The following is a 26016-nucleotide window of genomic DNA, read 5'->3' on the forward strand; positions in this document are numbered from 1 at the left end:
TGATCAAACAGGTAATAGTATAAGTGACTCTGATAACGTGAAATTGTGAACATGGTAAGATTCTGATGGAAGCTGCTGGGAAATATTGATGGATATTGAAACTTTCAGGGTACACGTGGGGAAACTGGTCCACGGATCAGAAAAGTTATGCCCCAGACTTGGCTATTGAGCAAGTCATAGCTCCAGGTTTCCTGGGGTCCAACTGTTCCTTCTCTGCGTTCTGGGTTATCTTGTAAATGACAGTGGCCCTGCCTGTCTCACAGGACTGGTGTGAGATGAAACAGGTGGAAACACCCCAAATTCTAAATACCGAAGCAGCTCTGCAGGCTTCTTACTATTCCCCTTCCCATCCCTTCCATCAGGAGAGGAGCCTGCCTGCCGTGTTGGCATCTTTATCCATGTTTACAGGTGACTGACTGGGCCTCCTACTGAGTGTGGCTGTGATTACAAGAAACTGATGTAACCCCTGGCCTCTCTGCATCATGTCCACACAGACCATGCTGGGTCAGGATTCAGCTGGACCGGGTCCCATCCTGGGTCTTACGAGGAGGGACCGACTTGTGTGGCCTCCAACACCATGCCACGTGTCTTCAAAGCCCTCCACGGCACGTAAGGAAAAAGCTGATCCTGGAACTGCCCTTGCAGAGGTGAGTAGCCAAAGTTCCCCGCGCAGAAGATGGCCTGTTCCTGGTGGTGTGGATAAAGGCCTGTCACATCCCCCGGCCCCGTCGTCCTGGCTTTAGGGAGGATCTGAGCCAAGATGACTGGAGGTCCCTGAGTCTTTGTTAAACTTGAGCTCAGATGGATGTAGAAACACAAGACGAGCCAAATCATATGTTTAAACAGTTAAGAGGAAACCAGGCTCAGCAAGGAACTGCAACCCTGGATTTAGCCTGGGTGAATTTTCCTTCTCTGGGATTTCCTGTCCCTTTTTTGGATGTTTCTATCTATCAAATGTTCAGTGGCAGTTGGTTTAGGCCATCAACTCTGCAGTGAAAGAAAGCCTTACACAGTGCTTGGGTTTAGCTGCTAAAATATCTACGGCTGACAAATGCGCCCAAAGCTAGTCTTACGTGACACAAGCTCCAGGCCTCCGTCGATCTGCCCTTAGTGGAAAGAGACACCAAGCCTGAAGACCGGGCTTAAAGAAACATCCCTAACAATAAAGGCCGGCATGCAGCCCCAGCTGCCTCGGGGCAGGGACGGTGGGACTGGTGGGGGTAGGTCCTTAAGGAATGCAGAGTAAGTGAACCCAAAACTCTGTCTCCTGCAACGTTCTTAGATTGCAGTTAAAATTTAACAATTTTTTTTATGTAAATCATCTGGTATGCTCAATTGCATGGGGTCGGGACGGGGGGCGGGGTCGGGGGTCGGGGGGCGGTTGGCCAAGGAGGGAACAATGGGCTGGGATTAGATAATTTACTTAGTGCTAAAATTCCAGGAAGTTTGTGTTGATCTGGGCCTGGATCTTGTTACTTTTTAGCTCAAATCTAAATCTTTATCTTCCTAGTATACTTGAGAGGACATTTTTTTACTTAGCCATTTTTACAGTTGTAATTTTTTCCCCCTTTCATCAAATAGAGCTGGTTAGATTAGCAGCTCTTAGCACGGAGATGAAAATATTGGTAGAGCCCATTGGGCCCTGTTTTGTTTATTCTAACGGAGCAGGCTTTGATCTAAACATATTTCCTGGGGTCTGGACGAGATGACCTAATTCCTGTCTTATCCGTCTCCACTTTCTGTGAATCTCAGATTGCGTTGGACTGTGGAGCCCTTTGAAATTCACTTTACATTTTTTTCCCACTTTGTTACCCGCCCCTGACATTTGTTTCATTTGGGGTAGCAGTGTGTATGTAACTCCTAGTAAAAGACTCCGATGCTTTATTTTTCTAACAGGACTGCTAAGTTTTAACAGAGTGGGAGCTTTTTTTTTTTTTCTTAAGTCCTCTCATTCTTGACATTTGCAACACGCCAAAAACAATAAGCAAATAATCTACTGCTAGAAATTTATGTCAACTGCAAATCATTTAGGATCTTCTATATGACACTTTTTTCCTAATTAAAAAGAAAAAAAAAACCCCACTGTCTCCCACCTCCATAAACATCAGTTGAATAAACCCGGGACAGGAGGATTGAGATGCAAGGACCCGAACTCCAAGTGAGCTTGGAGCCAGCTGGTATCTCCAATTGGTCTGCAGGAACCTGTCCCCTTCCTTACTCTGTGGACCCCATCGCCCTCCACAAACACTGGCCTGAGGGGCTTTGGGTAGCATGGGTCTGTCACTGGTCTCCCTTTTTCCTCCCTAGGTCCCTGTCAATCACCAAACTGCTCTTCCAGGTCTGTTTTCCAGAAAGAGGGAAGCCCGTGTGTGTGTGTGTGTGTGTGTGTGTGTGTGTGTGTGTACGGAGACGGGGGGGATGAGGCTGGGGGTGGGGGGCAGCGAAGATGAAGGCAGAGACAAGAAAAAACACAAAAGAATGTAGGGAAGGAAAGACGGGAAGAGAAGGGACAAGAAGAAGGTGAAAGGATAACAGCAACACAGTTGAGCGAGAAAAAGAAAAATCATAGTTACTGAAAAATGCGGGACCCCCCCCCCCCCCACCAGGTTGCTAACGTTTGTAAATTTTGAGGGATGGGCACAAGAGGGCTGGTTATATTATTCGCTGTACTTTTCTGCTTTCTTTTTACAAGTCATATTTTTTAAAATGTCACCAAAATGAATATTTTTAGTCTAGAAATGTTGTGAATTTGGCTGTCATCATTCCGGGCAGCAACAACCCAGGAAATTTGGTTCTCGGCGATTCCAAGACACACGTCAAGTTTCAGAAGGGGGAAAAGAAAGGCGAAAAAGTGAGGCGAGGCGAGGCTTGGCGGGAGGGGGTGGGGCGGTGCGTTCACATCTGCCTTAAAATAAACCCTGTTGCTTTATAAATATAAATCCATTTCTCTTCCGCCGGGCTGAACCGAAAGGCTGAGTGTATTTCTCACACTGAGAGAGGAAGCAGCAGGCTGGGGGCGATTTCTTGTTTTGGAAATGAATGGAAAGGGGAATGGGCAGGTAATGATCAATAGATTAGAAAGGCAGTCGATCGATGGATGGATAGGCAGGGACCAAAGAGGAGAGGCAAGGGAGGTGAGAGAGACCCAGACGGAGACCCCGAGGCTCCGACCTTCTCCTAAGGGCTTCGGTCGCCTCGGAAAGTCTGTCCAAACGAAAAGGCGCGTTTGCTCCCCTTAACTCATCAGAAAACGCTAGAAGGGAGGAGGTTGGTGGTTAGAGGGAAAAGAAAAAATCGCCCGCTCCCCGCCCCGCCCGTCTGCCTGGCTGGCGGAAATGGACGCGCAGCCGGGGTGGCTTAGGGCCGTGACCCCCGCACCCGCCGCGGGTGGGAGCCCCGGGATGGGGGCGGGGGTGGGGACCGCGCCGCGGCCAAGGGAGGGAGGGGGCCGGGCGAGCTGGGTCCCTCCGCTGGGCGTGTGCTCGCGAACTGGCGTCGGGGCTCGGCCGACGGGGCCCCTTTGGAGAAGCGAGCGTTGGGCGAGGGAGTCGGGGAGCGGGGTTGCGGAGGGGCGTGTGCGAGACCGTCCCTCTCGGTGGCCCGCAGCCCTCGGATGCCCCGCGGGTCCCCAGGGAGAAGCGCCCCGAGCCTAGAACCACGAAGGCCCGGCACACCGTCGTCGTCGTCGTCGTCGTGCCCAGCCCTGGGAAGGGGTTGGACGACTCCTTCGCAGCGAAAACGTCCCCCCCTCCGGCCTGCGTGTAACAAGAGCTGCCAGAAATCCGCCTTCTCGCCTTGTCTCCACGCTTGAACAGAGGGGTCTCTCTGGGGGCGGCGTGGCTGAGGCTGGAGAGGCGCAATCGAGGAACCTTGATAACGTGCTGAAACGTCTGGATGATTCTGTGAAGGGCGCACAGCCCAGTCGCTGCCCTCTCAAGGTTTGGGGGCGCCCGTGTCCCCATAAGGTCCCGGCCTGGGGTCAGCGCCCACCTTTCGGCACGCCCCGCCTGGGCCCCCAGACCACCCAGCCTGGGGAGGCGCGTCCTGAGTGGCCATGGAGTGGCCTGCGCCCCGATGGAAACTCTACTGGAAGGTGGCCCCGACGCTTCTCCCTTACCTGGGCGCAGGGCCACCGGCTGCCGGCGGTTCACCGCCTCTCTGGAAGAAAAATTTCGCCGACCCCTCTAGACACCAACTTTCACCCCGTCCGTTTGCTGACCCCAAAATAGTGCTCTGGAGGAAAACGTGTTTCCCCTAGAACAAAAGGGAGAGAGGAGGAATCAGATTGAATTCTGATGATGCAATATTCAACTCGACAGCACTTATCCTTTGCAATGGGCTTTTTCTTTCAAATATGCGTGTGTGTTTAAATACCTAAAACCAAGTTGACCTCTTGGGTTGAGGCCCAGTTTCAGAGTCAGATTATATAACCCCCGCTGCCCCGGGAATTCTCCAGCAATGCTTCTCTCAGCCGCCTGGAAAACGACTGAATCAAGGGAAGTGAAAATGGAACAGTTGAAATAAAGCCGAGGTCTCCATGGGCACAAATATCTTGCTTAAGGAAACTTACCTGGCCAGATGGAACCTCCTATACCAACTTTTAATTTCATATCATTTTTTCCTTTTGCTTGGGGGCAGGGGGGTTGTAAGAGGAGCGGCCAACAAGCAATTGATATTGGGAGAATATCTAGATCCTCCAAATTAAAAAAAGAAAGGAAAAAAGAAAAAGGAAAACACATGCGCATGCAAACCTGTTTCTGTTATGCCTTTTACAATTCCTTATTTAGAGAGAGATACACACCCAATTTACTGATGCCTGGGGAAATGTTAAAATACATTTCGGGGCCCTAGCTAAATAGAAATGCACTCTAAAAACACAGACACAGTATTTTGTTTTATGTGTTGCAAAAAAAAAATGTATTTGATTACTTGAGTAAAATTACAGTATCTCTGTTGTTAGTAAGTATTAAATGTTAAAGAAATTGGACCCCCCCCCTTTCCTTTCAACTTTCCAAGAAAGTGCATGTAACAGTCCAAGTTTTTTCTTCCATAACCTAATACAAAATAAACAAACACTATACCTGCTCTCTTGATCAAGAAGAAGCATTTGCTCTTGTAAGGAACATATGTACATTTTAATGAAAGTGATATCTGTTATTGTATATACAAGAGCATCTACATTTTCTCCACTGAAGGTTGTTCAAGATGCTATACTTAGCAGCATTGTGAAATTCCAGCACACATTTTCTATTGTGAATATACCTACAAGGCAAAATGTTACGTCTTAGTTTCAACTACCAAAACAACACTTGTATTTTCTCTAGAGAATTCTGCGTGCTTATCACTCACTGTACAGAAACTTATTAACATTGAGGACGACTCAAGTAAAAAGCACGATACAAATAGCAGTTCAAAACGGAAAGGGTTAAATCTACAAAAAAAAAAAAAAAAAAAAAAGCAGATTGAATTTTAGAACAAAAATCAAAAAAACCCAAACCTTTCAAAGAACCACACAGTTCAGTCTGTACTTTCAGTCCTTTCCTTAAATTTGTTTCGAAAGATTAGACAATGTGTTTGCTGATAAAATTTTCCAGCAGGATCAAAGTGTACATTTATATACAGATTTTATTAGAGATCTAATGCATCACTGAGGCATTTCATCAACACCAGATTCATATTAAACTGGATATAGAAAATAAGTTAATGCCAGATTAAGACCGCCTAGCAGGGCAACTTGCAATGGCCATAAATGTTACAGCAAGTTTACAGGACTCTAGTCAATTAGTATTTAGTCCAAAAATACAGAAGACCAAAGTTAACGCTTGCATCCTGTTTGCAAAGCCAGATTATATCACTAATAAATAAGCTTTCTTAGAACTCTAGAAGTTGAACAAGGTACAAAAGAACGTCTTCAGAATGTTGCAGTTCAGAGATCTGGGGGGACCAGAAGGTGGGGGGGCACGGGGCAAGGAGTAGGAGGCAACCATGGGTCTCATTCTGAACGGGGGTGCTCTTTCTCCAGCCAGAGTGGATTTAACTTGTGACGATCTCTTTGCTGTCTTCCACGAAGCGGGTGAAACGGAAGTTGGTTCCATTCTCGCTGCTTGCCATCTTCTCCAGGCCAGCCAGGGGCGCACTGGGCTCTGAGTTCTGGAGCTTCTCCAGGTTTCCCGTCAGCCCACTAATAGGTGAGCTGCTCCCGCTGCCCAGGCTTCCAGGAATTGGAGGGATGCCGCCGTTCTGAATGACCGAGATCTCGTTGGCCTTCATCGCCAGCCCATTGGAGAGCGCTGCTGCATACTGATTCCAGAAACTGGAAGGATCCCCACTTCCTGACCTGGCCGCCAAATCCTTCTGGAACATTTCTGGGAACTTGATGGGATTGCCTCCTAGGAATGTCATGGGGCCGTCCACGGAGAGCCGGCGACCCCGGCGGGCAGGGGCGCTGTTCCACATGTGAGTGCCCATGTGTACCTGGGATGCGGGAAGAGAGGAGAGGAGGGAGAAAAAAACGGGAGAGAGAAGAAGGGAGAAGCTGAATAGTTGAATCTGTCTCAACTCATATCCCAACACTCGACAGGGCAAGTGGCCGCAGTGTCTATTCTTATTACCTGCCCGACAGTGGGAAGGGTAACAAGAGCTGTCCACTCCAGTCCGCTGGTAATAAGGTGTCTGCTCTCTGTAGCCCTGGGCCTCCTTTCCTCTGCCTGGGCAAGGATGCCTTACTTACTCCTTTTCTATTACCTGTATTTAGCTTATAATGGCCTCAAGCAAGCCAGTCAGTCACAGATAGCTCCTTTCAGGGGGTTAGAACTGTTACGTCCGCTCTCATTGCCATGGTAAGTATTGCATCTGACACCTTGTACCCTGTAAATGTCCTTTTCAGATGGGAAGAAAGTGCCCCTCACTGATTGCCCATTGGAGGGCCTGTGCGTGGAGAGAAAAAGCCAGAAAGTAATTATTCATTTCCCATTACTGGCCGCAATCTCTAGAGAAATACTCTGTCAACAGAAAAATGTACACAGCAAGAGCGTTCAGCTGTTGCTCTAGAACTTGAGCATATTTGCTTTCTTTCCAACACATATCAGTAGGAAATGTTGTATGATCAATGATCATAGTGCCCATTAGCAGAGTGGTGACGTTACTGTTTTTAGAAAGACAAACCACGCTGGACGGCAGAGTTATGAAAACATAGATGCCAACGCTGAGGAGAACTGCAATTATTAAGTGATACGGGCAGCACGCAGGCCACATGGAGGCCTTTAATCAATACCCCGTGGCAACGCTGGGCTGTCTGACTTGGTAGGTAAGGCAATTCATTTGGTGCACTTAGCGAGTCAACAGGACTGGGCCGCCGCTTCGCTTAGGTACCAAATTATTCAACGCGCTGTGACATTCATTCAGCAAGCTGCAGCCTGCCCTAGTCCCTGCCGCGATCCCGACCCGCACGGGCACCCACATTTCTCCAGATCGGTCACGTGCAACAGGTTCCCTTTCGAGAACTCTCTCCCTGACTATCTGGACTGAAGGCTCTGGGAACGTAACTTACAAACAGTCAACGGCCAGGAGAGAAAGAGGGTGGCTAGGGGTGGGTCTGGGTGAGGTACAGGTGGAGGGAGGTACCTTAAGATTGCCTTTTGTTGTAAAAGCTCTTCCACAAATAGTGCAAGCAAAGGGTTTCTCTCCAGTGTGAGTTCTCTCGTGAATCTGCAGGGCGCTCGACGAGGAGAAGGTCTTGCCACACGTGTTGCAGTAGTGCTGTTTGGGGGTCCTCCTGGGCAGAGCTGGGAGCAGAACTGGGGACGTGGCGGACGATGACAGAGGCCCAGAAGGGACGTGACTGGTGGGGGTGTCCTTACTGTCCTGAGGAGTCACATGCACGAAGCCGTTGACCTCTGTCTTGATGAGAGACGCCAACGAGTTGGCGGGAATCACCGCCGAGTTCTGATTGGGGCCAAGGTTGGAACTGGGCTCAAAGAGCTGTGATGGTAGATCTCGCATCTGATGTGTCAACATGTGTTGCTTCAAATTACCCTTGGTGGAAAAGCCACGATTGCAGACTGTGCAAATAAACGGTCTCTCTTTGGTATGACTTCTGTAGTGAATGTCCAAGGCACTCTGACAAGCAAAGGTTTTGCCACAAATGTCGCAAGCAGTGTTTTTAAATTTACCCCGGTCTCTGAACGGGAAGAGGATCCCCAAAGAATCTTCTTTGATGATTTTCTCTGTGTGACTAGATGTCAAATCCAAAGCCCCACCGTTCACTGGGGTGGGAGACAAACCATTGGCAAAGTCGCTTGCCCCTGATCTCTGTGGCTTCTCCTCAGCGCTGGGTGACTTGTGGAATTCCTGGGTGCTGTTGGATGGGGACAGAGCCTGCATGGAGGAGGTAGACTCTGAGATGGCCGGGCTGCCAGCACTTTGGCTCTCCATGTCACCACCCACTGAGGACGAATCGTTGGTCAGGACGTCCCCCTCGACTGACCCATTCTCCACTGACTTCAGGCTGGCCTGCAGCTGCTCTGCCAGGCCCGCATTGATCATCTTCATCTGATTTTCCAAAGCAGCGATGCTTGACATCTCTAGAGGCAAAGGCGAGGAAGACAGGCTGTCTTGGGACGCATCCGCGGACTTGGGCGTGTCCGGGATGCTGCCCTCAGGACAGTCTTCCATGTTTTCATCGGAGAAGTTGTCTAGGTCATCAAAATTTTTCTCATCAAAGGAGCCCGTGTCAGACTCCATGGACTCGGGGTAGCTGTCAGGGACCGGGGTGTTGGGAATCTGGCCCCCCATGTGCATTCGGATGTGCTGCTGTAGGACAACGGCGTTCGTGAACTTCTTCTGGCAGATGGGGCAGGAATGCTGGACTCTGAGCGGGGGCATAGCACGATGGACGCTGTAATGGGTTTTCAGGTTCCCTTTCGTGGTGAAGGCCCGGCCACAGATCTTACACTTAAAGGGCCTCTCCCCGGTGTGGGTGCGGTAGTGCATCTTCAAGGCGCTCTGACAACTGAGGACCCGGTGGCAGATGACACACTCATTGGGGTCAGTGGCCTTCTTGTCAATGTTTTCGACCAGCTGCTGAAGCTTGGATGTCTCTGAGGCCTGGGCTGAGTCCAAGAGTCCCCCAAAAGGAAACTTCGACTTGAACTGCTCAGACATGAGCGGCAACAGAGGGTTGGTGAAAGTCGAGGCACTGCCTGGGCCAACGTCGGATGCTAGGGAGCTCAGCACGCCAGTGCTCACGGTTGGGGCTGAGCTGGGGACCACGCCGCTCTCTTCGCTTTTGCCACTGGAGGGGGGCCCAGTGGAACCTTCCGCTTCCTCTGGGAGCCCACCCGGGTTTCTCGAGGCCGGCTCGGGAGCCCCGGAGTCACTTTTGACGGAGCCCGGGGGGCTGGCGGCAGAATGGCTGATGGGGATGGGGGCTGGCTCTTCGGTCTTGATGAAGGGGGCGAGGCTTGGGAGGGTCGGGGGCAACGGCAGGCCGACTGAAGTGGTCAGAGTGGGCAGGACCGGTTTGGTGTCTAGCCAGCTGGTGACCGGCTTTTCTGGAGGGATGGACATGCCGTAGGGGATGCCGGTACTGGTCGGGATGTTGTCCAAATGCTCAGGCACGGGATAGGGGTTCATCTGGATATGAGGGTATTTCTCTTTGTGGCGCTGAAAGTGGACTTTGAGGTTCCCCTTGGTGGAGAACCTGTTCCCGCAGATGTTGCACTTGAACGGCCTCTCTCCGGTGTGGGAACGGAGGTGGATCTGCAAGGCACTGTCGCTTCCGAAGACCTTCGCACAGAACCTGCACTTGTGTTTGAAGAAGGCCTCGTCCGAAGCGCTTTTTGCTTCGAAGGCAGTGACATTTGGTGGCTTGCTTTTTCTTTGCTGGGCCAAGGCAGACAAGGAGTTTAAATCCTCTGCCGTCGTTCCGATGTTGGGCAAAGGGCTGGGGAAAACCGAGTTAGCAGGGGCCGGCTGAGGTAGAAGTGGATTAGATGCAGGACTCAATAGACTGCTTATTGCAAAAGCTGGTGAGGAAGATGCCGAGACTGCGGGGTTGCCAGCATGGGCGTGGGAGGCACCCGCACTCGAAGCCACTTTTTCCGAGGAGGGGGTGGGAACCGCCGCCGCCAATATGTGAACGCTGGGGGAAGAGCCGCTGTGGGGTGGACCGATGGTGTTGCCAGAACCGCTCTGAGGTAGCTGGATGGGGGGGAGCTGTTTCACACCGCTGATGCTGGCAGATTGGCTAGCGAGGCTCTGTGCTAACCCAGCTGCTGCCGCCAGCTGCTGAGATAAATGGGAGCTGAGTGTGGACAAGGGGTTGGCAGATGTTCGTACAGTACCTGGAGAAGGACTAGAAGATGTCGGCAAGTCTGTGTTCTGAGAAGCCAACAGCAATATTTGGTGACGAATCTGTTCGATCAGTTGCAGCTGATGGATCTGCTGCTGCTGCAGAGCTAAGAGCTGCTCCATCAGGGCCGGGATGGCCAGCTTGCCTCCGGAGGCCCCATTGCACCTCGCTTCCTGGGAGAACTGGGCCACCGCCACCTTGGTGCTCTGGAGGTTCTCGATGATGACGTTGCTGTTGATCACGGAGAAGTTGCCCAGTGTCGTCAGGTCCCCGAGTTGAGGTAGAGAGGTTGTGATCGCTGAGGTACCTGGGCAGGAGCTGCCGCTGCTACAGCCCGGGGGGGCACTGCTGTCGCCACCGCTGCTCAGGGGGCCACTGGCGCCTTTGTTGGCCGCTGGGGCCTCCACCTCCATGGACTCTTCCCTGTCCGGTCCGTGGGGTTCCGCCAGGTCACTGCAGTCTCCTTGCTCTGTCTTGTTAGCCGTGTCGTTCATCTGTTCCTCGGGATGATCTGGAGCGGGGCTGGGGGAGAAGGTTTCAGGTGGGGACGCTGGACTTTCATTTACAATTAAAACTAGTTGGTTTTTAGTACAGCTCTTCTTGTGGAGCAGAAGATCTGACAATTCAAAGAACTCGGCGCAGCACCGGCCGCAGACGTGGGCATCCTTGCTCTTAGTGGTGCGGTTGGGTTGACCCTTCTCTGTGTCTCCTGCAAATGTCAAAAGGAGCAGGGTTAGTGAGGGAGCCAGGACACCCAGACATCCATGACTTCAAAAAAAGAGAAAGGGGTTGATCAACTCTTCTCTCCCTGCGAAACTCAAAACTGTGGCCCCTGAAAAACAATCAATATTCCCTAAGAACAATCGTGATTAAATTTTTAGGCTGTTGGAGGACTTCCTATCAATCTGGTGTCTCCGAGAGCCGGGACCTTCAGGTAATCCATCAAGATATAAAATACTGCGAACTGCAGGCATCGGTGCATAATGAAATTCCATAGCAAAATATTGATTTCCAATATTTTATTCACGTTATTGTCTACTCATCCAGAGACGGTCCAGCCACCATCCTGAGGACTTATTAGGCTCTTGAGTTTCTGTCAACCTTATTCATTTTCAGCTGATTCAAAGATACCTGTGACAGTTTGTTCTGTCACTAAACTAATTTGCAGTCCATTCAGGTTCCAATCAGTGGTTGACAAGGGGGAAAAAAATGCATATCACCAAGCTGAAGATTGACAACTTGAAAATCACCTCCAGCCGCTACCTAGAACCTGAGCTACGTCTGATCCGTGACAAGCACACTTTAGCCACGTCAGTAAGAAATCCTCCAGACCGCAACGTGCGACACACACACACACACACACACACACACACACCCGAGAGAGAAACACAATGATCATAATCCGTTACAAGGCCTGCCCGGCACCTATATATCACCCTGTGGCATGTTTATTTTTAAAATTAAAGAATGCAACTGTGGCTACCATCCCGCTAATCAAGGAATATATGCCACTATGCTCCAAATGGCAACATTACGCCTCTAAATATTTCAACAAAAGTGCTCTATGTATAAAGACTGGTACAGGATTTACATTTCTGATTAAACATCAACTTAAAGAAAGATGTGCAGCTAAGGGGAAGTGAAGAGTAATTCTTGGTTTCCAGTTTGGAAATGCTTTGCAATTCTCCTTGTCTGAATGCCTTTAAAAACAGTTTGCTCTTAACTGTTATCAATTGTTTAACAGATTGTCCTGAACCTTTCATTATAAAATCCCTTTATTTCATGTTTGTTTCCACTGGTTGCTCAGATTTCTTCTCACTAAGATCCATTTTAAACATAAAAATCTCCAACTCCAAGCTAACATCCTATTCAAAGACAGGATGGCGTCCCATTGTTTGCCCAGCATGGGGAACACCAACTTCTGTTGTACAAATGGTGTGTGGTCATCTCCGAAGGCTGTGAAAAAAAAAAACAAAAAAAAACTGTTTAATTCAAGGATTACCTCCCTGTGTGCTTTTCTGCAGAACTGAATCAGATAATAGTTAGTTTCCATGACTTCCAAATTGAATCTCCCAGAAAACTTGCAGGGGGAAAAAAAAAAAAAACTAATTGCAAATATGAATAAACGCAAAATCAAAATGCTGCTTTTTCAGTAAACTTAGCGTTGACTCAAAAGAGCCTGCCATTTGCCTCTTTGTAGTAAACATCAAAAAAAAAAAAAAAAGGAAAAAGAAAAGAAAAGCTTGAGTAGTTTTGCATTCCAGAAAATATAATTAATACCCAAATACTAACTTCTGAAAATTCCTTAACTCTGTTTGCCTTGAGTGATACCACAGCTGATTAGAAGCCCTGGTAAAGTATGCCAAATGCACGCACACTTTATTCACTGGGAGGGTTATTTGAGTAGCTAAGTTATACTTAACAAGCTAGCTTTCCTAATACCCATCTTTTACTCTCCGCAAGGGTATAGTGCAAAATGCATTAACAATACCAAACAAATCTTGGTTGGAGCAGAAAATACCAATAATGATTCAGTTTTAATTTAATGTTTAATCATCCTAATTGACACAGGATTCCTCTGCACATTCAAGGTGCTGTTTTAAGCCCTTTCTGTCTCTCTCCCTGCTTTAAAATAATGCAAACAAAATACGCTAAAGTTATGTCGCTTAACTTGGGATGAAAATAATGTGACAAAAATTCTGTTTAAAGTTTCTTATTTTGACAACCAATTTTAAATGATGCATCCATTTCAGATGCTTATTTTAAACTAGGAAATGCAATTCCTAATATATTCAACCGAAATGTTATTTCTTTCTCTTTGCACATTTCCATATGTAATGGTTATGTTTCCATCTACTTTTACAGCCAATTATGAAGGAACAAAAGCTATTCTGTTTGTTCACACATTTTCAACAAAATGCATTAAAACTATTATGTCAGCATGTTCTATTAAGCTCTGCATTCAGTGGAAAATACTTTTCAACCAGCTCACATTTATCAAAACATAAAGCCACTTTAAAACACAGTTTTGCTTGGTCAGCTGGGCTTAGACAAATAATGACAGATTCAGAACTAAATAACTAGCAAGGGAAATCAGAAAACTGACTTCGTCAATTGTACACATTACAATACAGTTGCTTCAAATATTTAGCACATCTGTGCTCACGATTAAAGGGCATTTTTAATTCTTTATAACTTGCAAACATCTGATATTCTCATAATATAGAGAGAAAATAAAAAAGGTTACTTTACAGGATTTAGCTGATTATTACTTTCCTGTGCTCCAATTCTGCATTTGTGCTGTTTCAAGACTCACTTGAGAATTTTCAAGTTTCTCGACCTGAACATTTTTACATTTAGGGTTGTGCTAACTGGATGGAAAATATAGACATTTAAAGATAAGTGCCTGCCTTCTTCTAAGAAAGAGACTGTGTTTAAAAAAAGCTGCCTATATTTTAGCTTAGATTTTCACATTTTAATAAGCTGACATTTGATCTCACTGTAGAGTCAACTAATTTAATTTCCTGATGTTTATGAACACCAAAAAAAAAAAAAATCCTGATATCTATTTTGATTTATTTCAAAAGCAGGTGTCGCTACACTATCATAGCTCTTAAGTTTAAATCTATCTGCCTTCTGAACAGAATTCCAATGAAACAGCTTTATAAAAAAAAAAAAAGACGAAACATGAAGACTAGCTTGAATCTTTAACTACCAAAGGAAATATTTTAAGTTGTGATAAGATACACACACATACACACACACACACGTTCTAATTCATTTTTCTGACCATTTGCTATCTTGCATCTCTCTCAATAATCTGTTACACAGGATTGCAACTGGTGACCCCCTTATAGTAAATCCAGTTGCCTTGTTCCCTGTACTATGGTGAAAACAATATTCCAGCTCCTCTCCTATGGATTTTGCATACAAATTAATTTTGTAATCGTGGTCATATAGAAAAATTTAAGAAGTAGTGGTTTTCTAAGTATGTACACACAAAAAGATATTTGGAATTTTCTGGGTTTCTTTTCCCTGCTCTGGGTCAGGAGAGGAGGTGATCTTATAGCTCCGGCCAATGTATATGAAAATCCCAGATGTTTTAGTTCTCCTTGTACCGTTTAGGTTCTTGATGCCCATTTGAAATGTGTCAGTTTTCATCATCTGAACTAAACATTGCAGAATAGGAGACAGAAAATTGAAGTGTTCCAGTGTATCCGTCTGCTGAGAAAACAAAAATACAACTATGCCCCACACTGAAAGGTTTAGCCAGCCAGGAAAACAAAACAAAACAAAACAACACAACAGCCCTACTGTACCATGTTGAGTTTTCCTTTTTGGAGCTCCCCGGAAAGACCCTTCACTTTACTTCCCATTACCTTCGGCTCACATTAACATTTTTAATAAAGCCTCACAAGATTGTGATTTTGGAACCTATCATTTTAACTGGCTGTTCCTTTTTGTAGACCAATGTCGAAAGGCTATCACAAACGTTTTTGATTGATTGGTCTTTTCTCGTTTTCTTTTTCTTTCACAGACCTGGGAAAAACCTGCATCCGAATAACCAGCTTAAGATTCCAAAGCAATTTTCAACACCGTCACATATGCTCTGCATATTTTCTGTAATGTCTTAAGTTTCCTCTATGGGATATGCAACCACATGACACATTTTACTGGCCCCCTTCAAGTCCCCTCACTGTTCTGACTGGGATTAGCGTATTCTTGAGGGGAAGAATACAAGGGAAAATCTCTGAAAAAATAACAACACGGACAAGACAGTCCTTTGAAAATCGTGATACCAGCCCACCTAATGTACACAATAAATGAAAGGGGAAAATGTCTTCCCCTTGGATGAATCAAACTGAACACTAGATGGGGTTCCAGTTGCAAGGGTTTGTTCAAAAACTTCTTTGTGGCTTTCCTCTTCCAGTGACGCGTAAAAGAGACTGCTTAAGGCGAGATCTAAACTTTGACTACATAAACATTGGCAAAGGCACAAGAAACTAAATCCCTGTTGTTTGAGGGTAAAACTGAGCTATGGGAACTACCTGTCAATCTTCCCCTTTGGGGGTCTGGCATCTGAGGGTGACAGGGGAATAAGGTTAGGAAAAGAAGCCAAGCTGATAAGGTGAAACTAAAATAAACTTCGAACTTCCTGCTAAGTGACTAGCGAGACTCAATTTGGGGGTCACTGGGAAGATTCTGAAGGACATATTATGATCTGGACCTTGTCACCTCTGCATGGGAGGAGGCTAGCAAAGGTTAAAACAGCTCGACACATCTAGGTTTTCTAAAGCCTGGCACACCGACTTTTTTTCTTTTGGAGGGGGAGGGGTGCCGGTTCTTGGGATAATTTACCATCTCCTTCGTTCAACTGCTCAATGACTGCCGTTTTGGTAATCTAAGAATATTTGGGAAGACTGGGCTAGCTGTATCAGGCGGTACCTTAGAAAAACCGAATTAAGTCTACAGAAGGAATTAGTTCTGGTTACTCCACTGAGCTTGGCTTTTCCCAATTTCAAAAAAAACTGAACTGCTGGTCTAAGTCTCCCCCAGCTTTTCGGTAAGATCTCTGCATTAAAAATTTGGGTTTCTGCTTTCTAAAGGACTGTGGGTCAAGACACCTTGCTACCTGCGAAAGTAGAAAGAGATGAAATAAAGCCCCCAAAGAATAACCTATAAATTGGCACTCGTGCCTATAAACCATAGGTGAACCTGGATGTAAAATAAATCACAAAACATTCGGTATCACAAATCCACTTTAACACATGCTTTCTCGTGTCCATCCACCCTTCGCTTGTTTGTGTGTTTGTCACATTTTTGGAAGTGTGTACAGCCTGCAGCAAATCCCCCCCGCCAAACAGTTTGCATTTTCTCAACCAGAATCTTCCATTATGCCACAAACTTAAAATAGGCCTGATTAAACATGAGTACTTTCCAACTGCCTTATCGTGCAGGTGTCCGTTTTTCAAAAAAAGCAATTAATTACAGTTCTCTCTAACCTTTGGGCCCAGAAATCAATGTGTTGCCATTAAGATGCTCACAATGAGTAAATTACTTTGGTAAATAATAGAATTTCATTATTAATATAAATAAGAGGAATTTTTATGATACTTTATATGAGAGGCAGGGTGTTATCTCCAGTTCATCAGGCTTTTATCTTTCTTCCAATATGATCTTTTCCTTGAAAAAACTGGGCACCGAAATCCTTTAATAGATGAATAGAGTCTGAGTGGGCCATCCATGTAGTTCCAGGAATCTTAAAAACACTACCCAAAGAAGAAAAACCCAACACACACACACACACACACACACACACACACACACAAAACCTAGAATCCATATCTCTAGTAAAGAACCCACATATAAAATCATTAGATTCTAATGTGCCCGTTCCTCAGAATTATTTATCTCAGTAAATAATTTTCCCAATGGCAGTCATCTTTCTACAAGTAATTCGAGACTTGTTGAATATCATTTAAGAGACAAGTAAGATGCTAAAATCTTGGTTTCATAGGAAACAGAAAAATCCCCCAGTTTATTTTAGGGTTTTATAGGTGCACCAAAAGTAGAATTAAAATATGAACATCGTAAGACTGGCCAAATAATCTTGTTTTCTTGAACTTGTTCCGATGAAGTTATCCTCCAGGCTGCTGAGCCTGGCTGGGATTCTCTTTGTATGCGCGCACACACTTTAAACACACACAGGCGTGACATGCAGCACAGCAAGCCTGGCTGCTCCCAGCCTTGGGAGTCGCTCCTTCAGGGCTCTGGTAACTGGGGTCTCCAAACTTTTCTAGGTCCCACTCTGGGCTGAGCTCACGAAACTGCAGGTGCCAGCATCTGCTAAGGGTACCGCCGACTAGATTTCATTTGGTATGTTCGACATTTCATTTGCCATATTGTAAGCCCATCTCAAGACAGAGAAAAAAGTAACCACATTGTTTAAGGAAAGGTTTATCTTCTAAAAATTTAACAATTTTGTGTATATTAAAACAAACAGACAAACAAACCCGCAAACCAAAAAACAGAACCCGACAGACAACTCTTTGAAGTGTATTTTCTGGGTGGATAGAAGAGTGGCCTTGCTGAATATACTGCATGAAAGGTGGTGACTTTTTAAAGGTAACTTGGAGACAAGTCATGATCTCTCAGTTCTCTGTATCTCACAACTATTCCCAAATAAAAAGAACTGGAGTGTGTAAGGCCCTCCTGTAAATCAGACATGGAGGAGGATTAGTTGTGTACTAATATTATTACAACATACTAAATCCTGTAACCCTATTACAAAATCTACCCTCTAGGCAGCTTCTCCTAAACTTATCGTTCAACCATGTAAAAACAGTCATAATCTAAAACCATTACAACTGGAGAAAAGGAGGGGGGTAGGGAGAGGTGAGAAAGGGGGCTGGGAGGGGAGTGTTTCCTATGGTGCCCCTAACAGTTTACTGCCTCTTAGGACAATGAACCAGCTTTTGGGGATAAAAAAGAAAGAAAAAAGAAAGGAAGGAAGGAAGGAAAAAAGGAAAAGAAAGAGAAAAAAGAAAGAAAGGAAACTTGATTCAGTGACTTAACTAACTTACCTCAAAGCTCAAATAAACTACAAAAAAAAAAAAAGTCCTAATAAATAATAATGGTCAGAGGTAGTGAACTCCATTTATGCTATCGCTTTATGAGAAGCCTTAACTATTAAAAACTCTGGATTCAGAAGGCGACAGGAAAAAGGCAAAGAACTAGCAAGCATCAATTCTCTGGGAAGCCCGAGCCTTTATTTTTTCTTTTTTGAAAATATAGAAAATCAGTACACATTTATTTAAAAAAAAAAAAAAAAAAGACTTAAAAAACTCTTGCCTCTCCTCCCATGAGGTTTGGTCCTCTACAAACTGTTAACCTTAACAGTATTACTGTGAGGAAGGTCTCACCAGAAACTTTAGGAAAGATGGGTGTGGGAGTGAGATGCAGAAGAGACCAGCTGAGAAAACCCAGAAAAATACCGAGGCAGCGGCCTTGGGTAATTTCACCTCACTGTACCTCGACTACCCGGTCTCGCCTGGGGTGGAAAGCGGGGATCAGGGTTTCTTCTCAGCGGACTGAGAAATCGCAGAGGCTCTGGGTAAGGCTTGAAGCTTCAGAAAGTACTGGGGTGGAGGGAGCAAATATTGTAAACAAGTTCCTTAATCGGTCTCTGTTCTCCCCAATTTCTTAAGGGACCCCCCACACCAGGAGTCCCCTTTCAGGACAGTCGGGGTTTAGAGGGTGGGAGTCCCTTCGCTTCTCTGCCTGGGTTCTGCGCGGGTCCCTGCGCCCCAGCTCTGCTGAGAAGCAGGCCTCTCAGGAAGGACCCCGGCACCCTGGGGCCCGGGCGGCCGCAGAGTTTAGGGGACAGAGGTGCCGACCAAAGGGCACGCTTCGGAGCCCTATCGGGGTCCAGTTCCCTCCTCCACACCCCAAAATGACGCCCGGGACTGGAGCATCCCGAGAGGCATCCCGAGTCGCGGAGACCGCTTGGGGGTTGCCCCTCGTCCTTCCGCAGCCGAGGGGCGAGCATTGTGCCCGGGGAACCGAGCCCGAGCGCCGCTCCATCGCCTCTGGCCCTGGGCCTGAGAGCTCGGAGGCCCCTAAAGTGAAACACCTTTAGGAATAAGGAAGGATTCGAGGTGTCCTCCCTCTGTACCCTCGACTCCCTGCCCGGATCTCTCCCACTCTCGGCCTTAGCTCCCTAACACAAACTTTGTCCTGGACTTGTTCGTTCCCTTCGGGACCCCTCAGCTGTCGTCTCCATCGTAAGAAGCCAATGCCTCTGTTTTAGGGGGATTCTCTCGTGGCTAGATAGCACCCCAGGTCTGAAAAAACGACCCTTACGACTCCTGGAAGTACAAGGTACCACGATCCTCAGCGGGAGCCAACCGAGTTTAAAGATTTCTTGGGGGCGCGGGGGATGCATGTGTTGGGACAAGAGATGCTGGGATAAACTTGGGTAGCCGGACACCGACACTTTCCCCCGTCTGCCGGCACTCAGTCTGGGGAGCACCCAGCTGCAAAGAGCACTGTCCACTCCGGCCTCCACCCCCGTGTGTCAGGCACGGGCGCCCCAACACAGGTCCCCATCTTCTTGCAGCTCCGAACTCCCAAAGGCACCCCATTCCGCGGTGCGGGCCCAGGAGGAGTGGGAGCGTTGGGGGGAGGGGAGCGCGGCGCAGGGAGCTCCCCCCACGTTCCGAGTTGAGCCCAGAGCACAAAGTAAACTTCCTTCCCTCAGGCAGCAGGGCCAGGGCGGCAGAGGCCAGGCCGGGGCCCCGGGCGCGGGCCGGGAAGCGCGTGGAGCCCAGCGCAGGCAGGGGCCGATGGCCTCTGCCCGCACCCGCGCCTCTCCGGGCACCCGGGCCCCTGCCGCAGCTTGGCGGGTTCCGGGCTCCGCTCCCCGGAAAAGCCGGGACGGAGAAGCAAGGCCGGCGTGCCCTCTCTCCTCCCCACAGGAGGACCCAACAACTCCGGAAAGATCCTGCCGGGAGAAGTGTTTGCTTTCCCCGTTGCAAGGGGGGAAGCCCAGCAAAGGCAAATTGAAAATTAAAAAGAAAAAAAAAATCGCGGAGTCGAAAAGGCGATTCGGAACGCGGCGGCGGTGCCGCGGCCGGGTGGTGGGCGCAGGGGTCAGCCGCGTGTGCGTGGGTACGAGTGCGCGTGAGTGTGAGTGCGAGTGCGTGTGTGCGCGTGTGTGTGTCCGCGGCGCGGTCCGGAGCACTCACCATCTCGCCGGGGGAGCGAGGCCACTTCGGGGTCGGATTGGAAATGTTGAGGCTTCGCTTGCTTCCTCCGCGACATGCTGGCTCAAACATCAGCTGGGGCAGAATAAAAAATTACTAAAAAAAAATCTTCTCAAAATTACGGAAATCGAGCGGCGGCGGCGGCGGCGGCTCCCCCCGCCCGCCGGCCCGCCCGCCCCCTCCCCGGCTCCCCGGCCCCGGGCGCAGCGCGCATGTGTCTTGCTATAATTATGATTATCAATAATGCATTGCGATTAATCATAGAGGGGCTCTTTGAAAGGCGATTGGCACCGGGCCAGCGCTATTCAAACCCGCTCGCCTTAATCAATTAGTTCGTGATTTGCTGCAGACCCCTGTCTCTCCGCGCGCTGGCCCAATAAGCCGGCCGCGGGGCTGGCTCTGCGCGCCGCGCCGCCCGACACTGGGTTAACCCTCTTCGCGACCGCCAGGGACTCCGCGGCCGGGCCGCCGGGGGCCTGCCTTCTCGCCTCTGCGCACCAGGCGCCCCGGCCTGAGCCCCCCTCCCTCCCTCGGCCCCCCCGTCCCGGGCTGGGCCGACCCAAATTAGCATGCCCTCCCCGGAATTAAGCCTCCCCGGGTGGGGGGTGGGGCCGGGCGGCGGGGCCTGGGGACCCGGGCTGCAGGCGCGCGGCGAACTTCCCAACTCCGGCGCTAGGCGCGCCGGCCCGCGGGGGGAGGGAGTCCCGTGGCGGGATTTGGGGGTAGGAAGTCCCGTTTCTTGAGTGTTTCTTCGTTTCTTTAAGAGCTACGAGAAAGCAGCCCACCCCCACACCCATTAAAAAAAAAATAAGCGAGTGGGGAAGAGCCAGCCCCACGCCGGTCCGCCTCCCGCCCGCGGCCAGGCCTCCCTCCCGCTCGCCGCCTGGCTCGGCGCTCCTTCGCCCCGAGTTCTCCATCCCCTGGATCCCGGGCTCGCGGGGCGCGGAGAAGAGGACCAAGGAAAGGTTTGGGAACATGACGGGTTTGGGGCTTTGGGGGGGAGGGGCAGCTCTCCCGCCACCCCGATCCTCCTCAAAGGGCCCCGATCCTCCAGCCTCTCGCTTGCTCCCTCGCTCCCTTTCTCTACCTCGGACATTCCCAGGACAATTAGGGCTGAAGTTTTCGGGAGAAGCGGCCCCGAGCCCGTGGGATAAGGGGGCGGCCCGGCTCCGCCCAGGACCCCTCCCGGACCTCCCCCTCGGCAGCCCGGGTTGGCTGCAGGGTGCGTCACTCCGCGGGGAGGCGGCGGCGGCCGTGGCGCCGCAGATCCCGGGGCGGGCGGCGAGCGGGGACCGGCCTGGGATCCGAGTTCAGCTTCAGCCGGGGGGAGGGGAGGGGCCGCCGCTTACCCAGCACGCTGCAACCCTCCCCTGGCCTCGGGAGGCGCGGGCCTGCCCCGCCGGGCTCCGGGCAAGGCCAGTCCCCGGGACCCCTGGGCTCCCCGACCTGGGGGAGGGGGCCGTACCCCAGGCTCCTGGCGAGGTGACCGAGCTGAGCCGGGAGTGAGAGGGGGGGTCCTTGTCCGCAGCTGCCTGGCCCGGCAGAAGCTCGCCTCCACCTCTCAGGCACTTGCCGACAGCGGCGCCCAAACTTTTCGCACCAGCTCCATCTCCCCAGGCTGCGATGCAGCCTCCCCACCCGAGCCCCAGAGCCCGGAATGGGGATCCCGGGGCCCGCACTCCCTCCGCTGGGCTCGGGCGCCCGCGAACCTGAGGTTCAGTCCTCGTCTCAGCCTAGCTCTTCCCCCTCGCGCTTCAGGGTCTCCTCGCTCCAAGGTTCCCGAAGTCCTGCGCCCGAGGGACAAACTAAACTTCGGTTGAGTAATGGGGAGGAGGGGGGTGCAGATACACAATCCCTGCCCTATCTCGCGATCGGGAAAGGAGAGGGCTCATAAGGACGCCCCAATTCGGGAGCGCCCTGGAGTCTGGAGAGGAACACAGTCGGTTCGCGCGAAGTGGGCACCAATCTTCGGGTAGAGTTTCGGGTACTCCGGACCCTACTGCGCTCCCCCATGACTCTCTCTAGCTTCTTTGCGCCCCCCTCTTTTTAAAAAACCTAAATCTTTTGTGTGCGGGTGAATGTTTCTGTTTTCCTCCTGGAGACTTTATTTTTCTTGGTATAACTTCTTTCTTTCTCCTTGTTCGCCCTTTCTTCACCTTTTCTCCCGCTTATTTTTCCTCTCTTCTGCCCTCGCTCGGCTCCTAACACACGCGCACACCCTCTGCTCCTCGCTCTTTCTCCCCAGGTCCTGTTGGTTACAGTAGATTTTGATAAAAAGACAAACGAAGCTATCAGTGGGGCTGATGTTGAAGAATGAAGATAATAATGTTTCCATAGGTGGTGCTTCAAATGCCATTATTTCTCACTGAATATTTAAAGAGATCCCTCGGCAAAGATGGATCTGCGTGCTCCTGGGGTGCGAGCCGCTCGCTTCCCCTAGACACCCGGGAAAGTGTGCAGGAGCACGTGTAAACCCTCCACACACACACACACACACTCCGCAAACTGTGATCCTCGCAGACACCCCAACCTGCGCTCTCCCAGGTACCCCAACGCGGCCGTATGCACTTGCACGCTCGTTTCTCCGCTTACGCCCGCGTTTGGAGCCGCCCCGCATCCGTCTCTAACAATCTTGGCTTCTTTAAAGTCCGGGCCTACGGAGCACCGCGTGCTGCCAGGAACCAAGCGGAGCTGGCGATCCCGCAAACCCCTCTTCCCGGCTCGCGCCGCGTGCTCCGCGGGAAGCTCTCGGGGAGTAGCTTCACACGTGTTCGTTACTTGCTCTGTGTGTGATTAAGATTAAGGGCGGGGGGAAGCTTTCCCTCCCCCCCCAAAAACCACCAAAACAACCAACCAAACGAAATGCACACGCAAAAGCAACTTCGCGGTGTTTAATTAAAAATGGGCGAACAGAGACGAATTAATTGGGGAGATCCAAACTTTAATAACTTTTTTCGTTCTTTTGCGCCCTCGAAGGCGTAGAGGCAGGGGTCTCGCTCCGTGCGCAGCGTCCCCCGCTAATTTCTTGTTTGTTTTCTTTCCCTCTGTGGCCCGGAGAGAGGAGAGGGAAGGTGGAGGAGGGGGGATGGGAGGAGGGGAATGGTCGGAATGGCCGGGAGAGGAGAATTGGTCTTTATTGTTGACGGCAATACATCGATTACGGGCCATTGTCTCAGGCCCAAGTTCCGTGGTTCGCAGACACCGGCGCCGTACTGCCAAGGCGCACGGGTGAGGCTTCGTGTGCCGCGAGGCAGAGAAATAATTAAATTAATAAAAACGGAGAGAGAGTGGGGGTCGATGTGCACTTTTGAGCGGGTCGAAAGAAGGCCGGGAGTGCGAGTGAGGTTGCCAGAGCTGGAGCCCGTCCCCACGCCCTGCTCACTCAGGAGACCTGTGCGCTCTACTGGGGGTCGCGGGTCCCCGCCTTAGGTGGGGCAGCTGCTGGGGAACTCGGACTGACGGGCCTGGCACTTAGGGGTTGCTCCTCGTCAAGGAATGGGGGTGGCCCGAAGTGAGGCAGCGACTGCGCCAGGGTCGTGACCTCGTGGGCCGGCAGGAACCGCACCAGGGGGCGGCGATTGGCGAGCTGTGCAAACTCACTTGTGGGGGGCTTGATGCCTGTGTTTCTACCAACACGTTCCCTCAGTTTTCCCAACACCTACAGAGTCCTTGGTGGGTTTGGCTGGGCCGAAGAGCTGGGCCCCAAGGCTTCGGGCCACAGCCGAATTCCCAGTGAAGGGGTTTCCCGGCCTCTCCCCTTCATCCCCTGATCCTGGGACGAGGAGAGAGTGTTGAGCCTCCCTTTCTCTGAGGCCTGGTTCTTCCACCCGCAAAAGAACCTTATTCTGGCCCAGTCTGACCCCGGGTTTGGGATGGAGCCTGGAATAAGGCCTGGCCTGGGCCCGGGACGCTCCTTCTCTTTCCGCCGGCGCGGGCTGGACACTCTACTACCCTTGAACTGAAGGTCGGCCCCACTCGCCCTGCCCCGCGCCCCTGCTTCCTCAGCCCCCCGGCCTCAGGCCCCGCTAGCCCCGCGGCCGAAGTTAGGAGGGCAGGAGAGGAGGTTTCGTTTTCTGGTGCCAAGCAGAAAGCAGCGAAAAGGCGGCCACGGCGTCCCGGGGGCGGGGGTGGAGGCACACCGATGGTATCAACATTATTGATGGGGAAATATTAGGGGCAGGAGCCCGGAGATCAGGTTCCCAGTCCCTCCCCTACCCGGAGGTGGGAGGGACGGAGTGGGTGGTGGCAGTGGTGGCGGCGGTGGCGCGTGTTGGGATGCGGGCGGCTGAATGCACCCGCATTAAGCACTCTTGGGATTTATATTTTTCTTGTCTGAAAGTTGGGGCGGGGGGAGGAGGAAGGATTGACTTGGCTAGTACCGTAGCCCTTAAGCTCTTTTCCAGGGTTGGGGCCAGAGTGGTGGGAGGAGGGGGCAGGAAAAATGATAAAAAGCAAAGACCAAGTTTGGAAAGCACACCGTAGGCTCGCTTATTTTCCAAGCCCCGGTCCTTCGCTTCCCCGAGAGTTTCAGAAACTCCTTCCTTAACCGAACTGCTGTCGCTCAAATCCTAATCTCTCCTCGGCCACTGGAGAGGCTTCGAACCCGAGGCCTGGGGGAGCAGGCTCAGGTGGGTACCCCCGGCCCCGGCGGAGACTCTGCCGCGAGCGCTTGGCGCGCTGGCTCTCCAGCAGCCAAGCCCCGGCGGCGGCGAAAAGGCGCACTTTCTGGGGGAACCCGCCGCCCGCAGCCAAGGGCTATCTCCAGACCGGCGCCGGGTGCAGCGCGGGGACCAGGCGCCCAGGCGCCGGCTCCGGCGGGAAATTCAGCCGTGGCGAGCGGAGGGCGGGCTGGGTAACCAGCCGCGCGCATCCCAGCCAAGGGTCCCACAGTACTGGCAAACTTCGTATTTCTTCTCTTGCAGGGCCATCTGCACGCCGGCATTTAGAAACTGACTTCGCTGGCGACCGCCAAGTGCCTGTGATTTTTTACTTTCCGTCTACAATGAGCGTCTTGCGCTTAAATTCACTGCGCTCTGCAAGCAACAGTACCTCGCTAAGGGGTCTCTGGGTATAAAATGCCTCCCAAAGGAAATGTATCGAGGTAGAGAAAGTGAAAAAGACTAATCAAATTTATAAAAAGAAAACCTTTGCTTCCTTTTGGTTAAAATCCCTTTGCGGTTTTCTGAGCGTGAAAAAAAAAAAAAAAAATCATCACCATGCAATAGAGTGTAGCTAATTCCTGGAACCTATTAGGCGGATGTCCAGAAAGCCCAGCAGGGCTCACAGATTTATTCCCATCTTTAAGCTCAAGAAGTAGGACTTTTGGATCCAGTGAATAGTAATCAGTTCTTATATGTTGGGAATAGGTGTGAGACCTCTGGAGCCCAGGACTCTGTGTGCATTGCGGGGTGTGACTGGGGGTCTGCCAGGAAGCTCATTTTCATTCATAAAAGAGATCTGCTCCAACGACCTCCTTGTGGGACGCCTAGATGAACTAATTTAGCAAATCTCTTGCAACAGACTTCAACCGTATATATATATATATATATATATATAATATATGTATATAATATATATTATATACATATATAATATATATGTATATTATATATAATATACATATATATAATATATGTATATTATATATATTATATATATATATATTCTGCCTCTTTCTCGAGCAAAAGGTCCCTTTTTAAAAGAACAGATCGACAATTGCCTAAGAGAGGTGCATCTTGGTTTTATAAAAAGCTGCATACGGTGAGACCTTGCTCCGGGATGGCTTCTCTTTGGTCAGCGTTCAGAGAAGAAAGCAGCGTTTGGTTTCTGTTTGATTAATCAAATGGCCACATGGAGTTTCAGAACCATCCTGGGGTCCTGGCCCTTGTCTGCCTGGCAGCC

The 26016-nt window shown here is 50.0% G+C and overlaps 1 protein-coding gene and 1 long non-coding RNA gene across 2 annotated transcripts; one reads left to right on the forward strand and one right to left on the reverse strand.

Moving 5' to 3' along the window:
• Positions 1 to 4893: 4893 nt before the first annotated feature.
• SALL1 (spalt like transcription factor 1) lies at positions 4894 to 21869 on the reverse strand. The gene is made up of 4 exons (XM_032614302.1): positions 21825 to 21869; positions 20098 to 20190; positions 7624 to 11060; positions 4894 to 6474 (listed from the first exon to the last, which is right to left on the reverse strand). The coding sequence occupies exons 2-4, from the start codon at positions 20171 to 20173 to the stop codon at positions 6034 to 6036; spliced, it is 3954 nt and encodes a 1317-aa protein (XP_032470193.1). The 5' UTR covers positions 20174 to 20190; positions 21825 to 21869; the 3' UTR covers positions 4894 to 6033.
• On the forward strand, positions 20658 to 25264 carry LOC116744487. The gene is made up of 2 exons (XR_004347062.1): positions 20658 to 21080; positions 25038 to 25264. It is a non-coding gene; the product is annotated as an uncharacterized LOC116744487 (long non-coding RNA).
• The last annotated feature ends 752 nt before the right edge of the window (positions 25265 to 26016 follow it).

This window comes from Phocoena sinus, chromosome 19 (genome assembly GCF_008692025.1).
Source record: "Phocoena sinus isolate mPhoSin1 chromosome 19, mPhoSin1.pri, whole genome shotgun sequence".
NCBI classification, from domain to species: Eukaryota; Metazoa; Chordata; class Mammalia; order Artiodactyla; family Phocoenidae; genus Phocoena; species Phocoena sinus.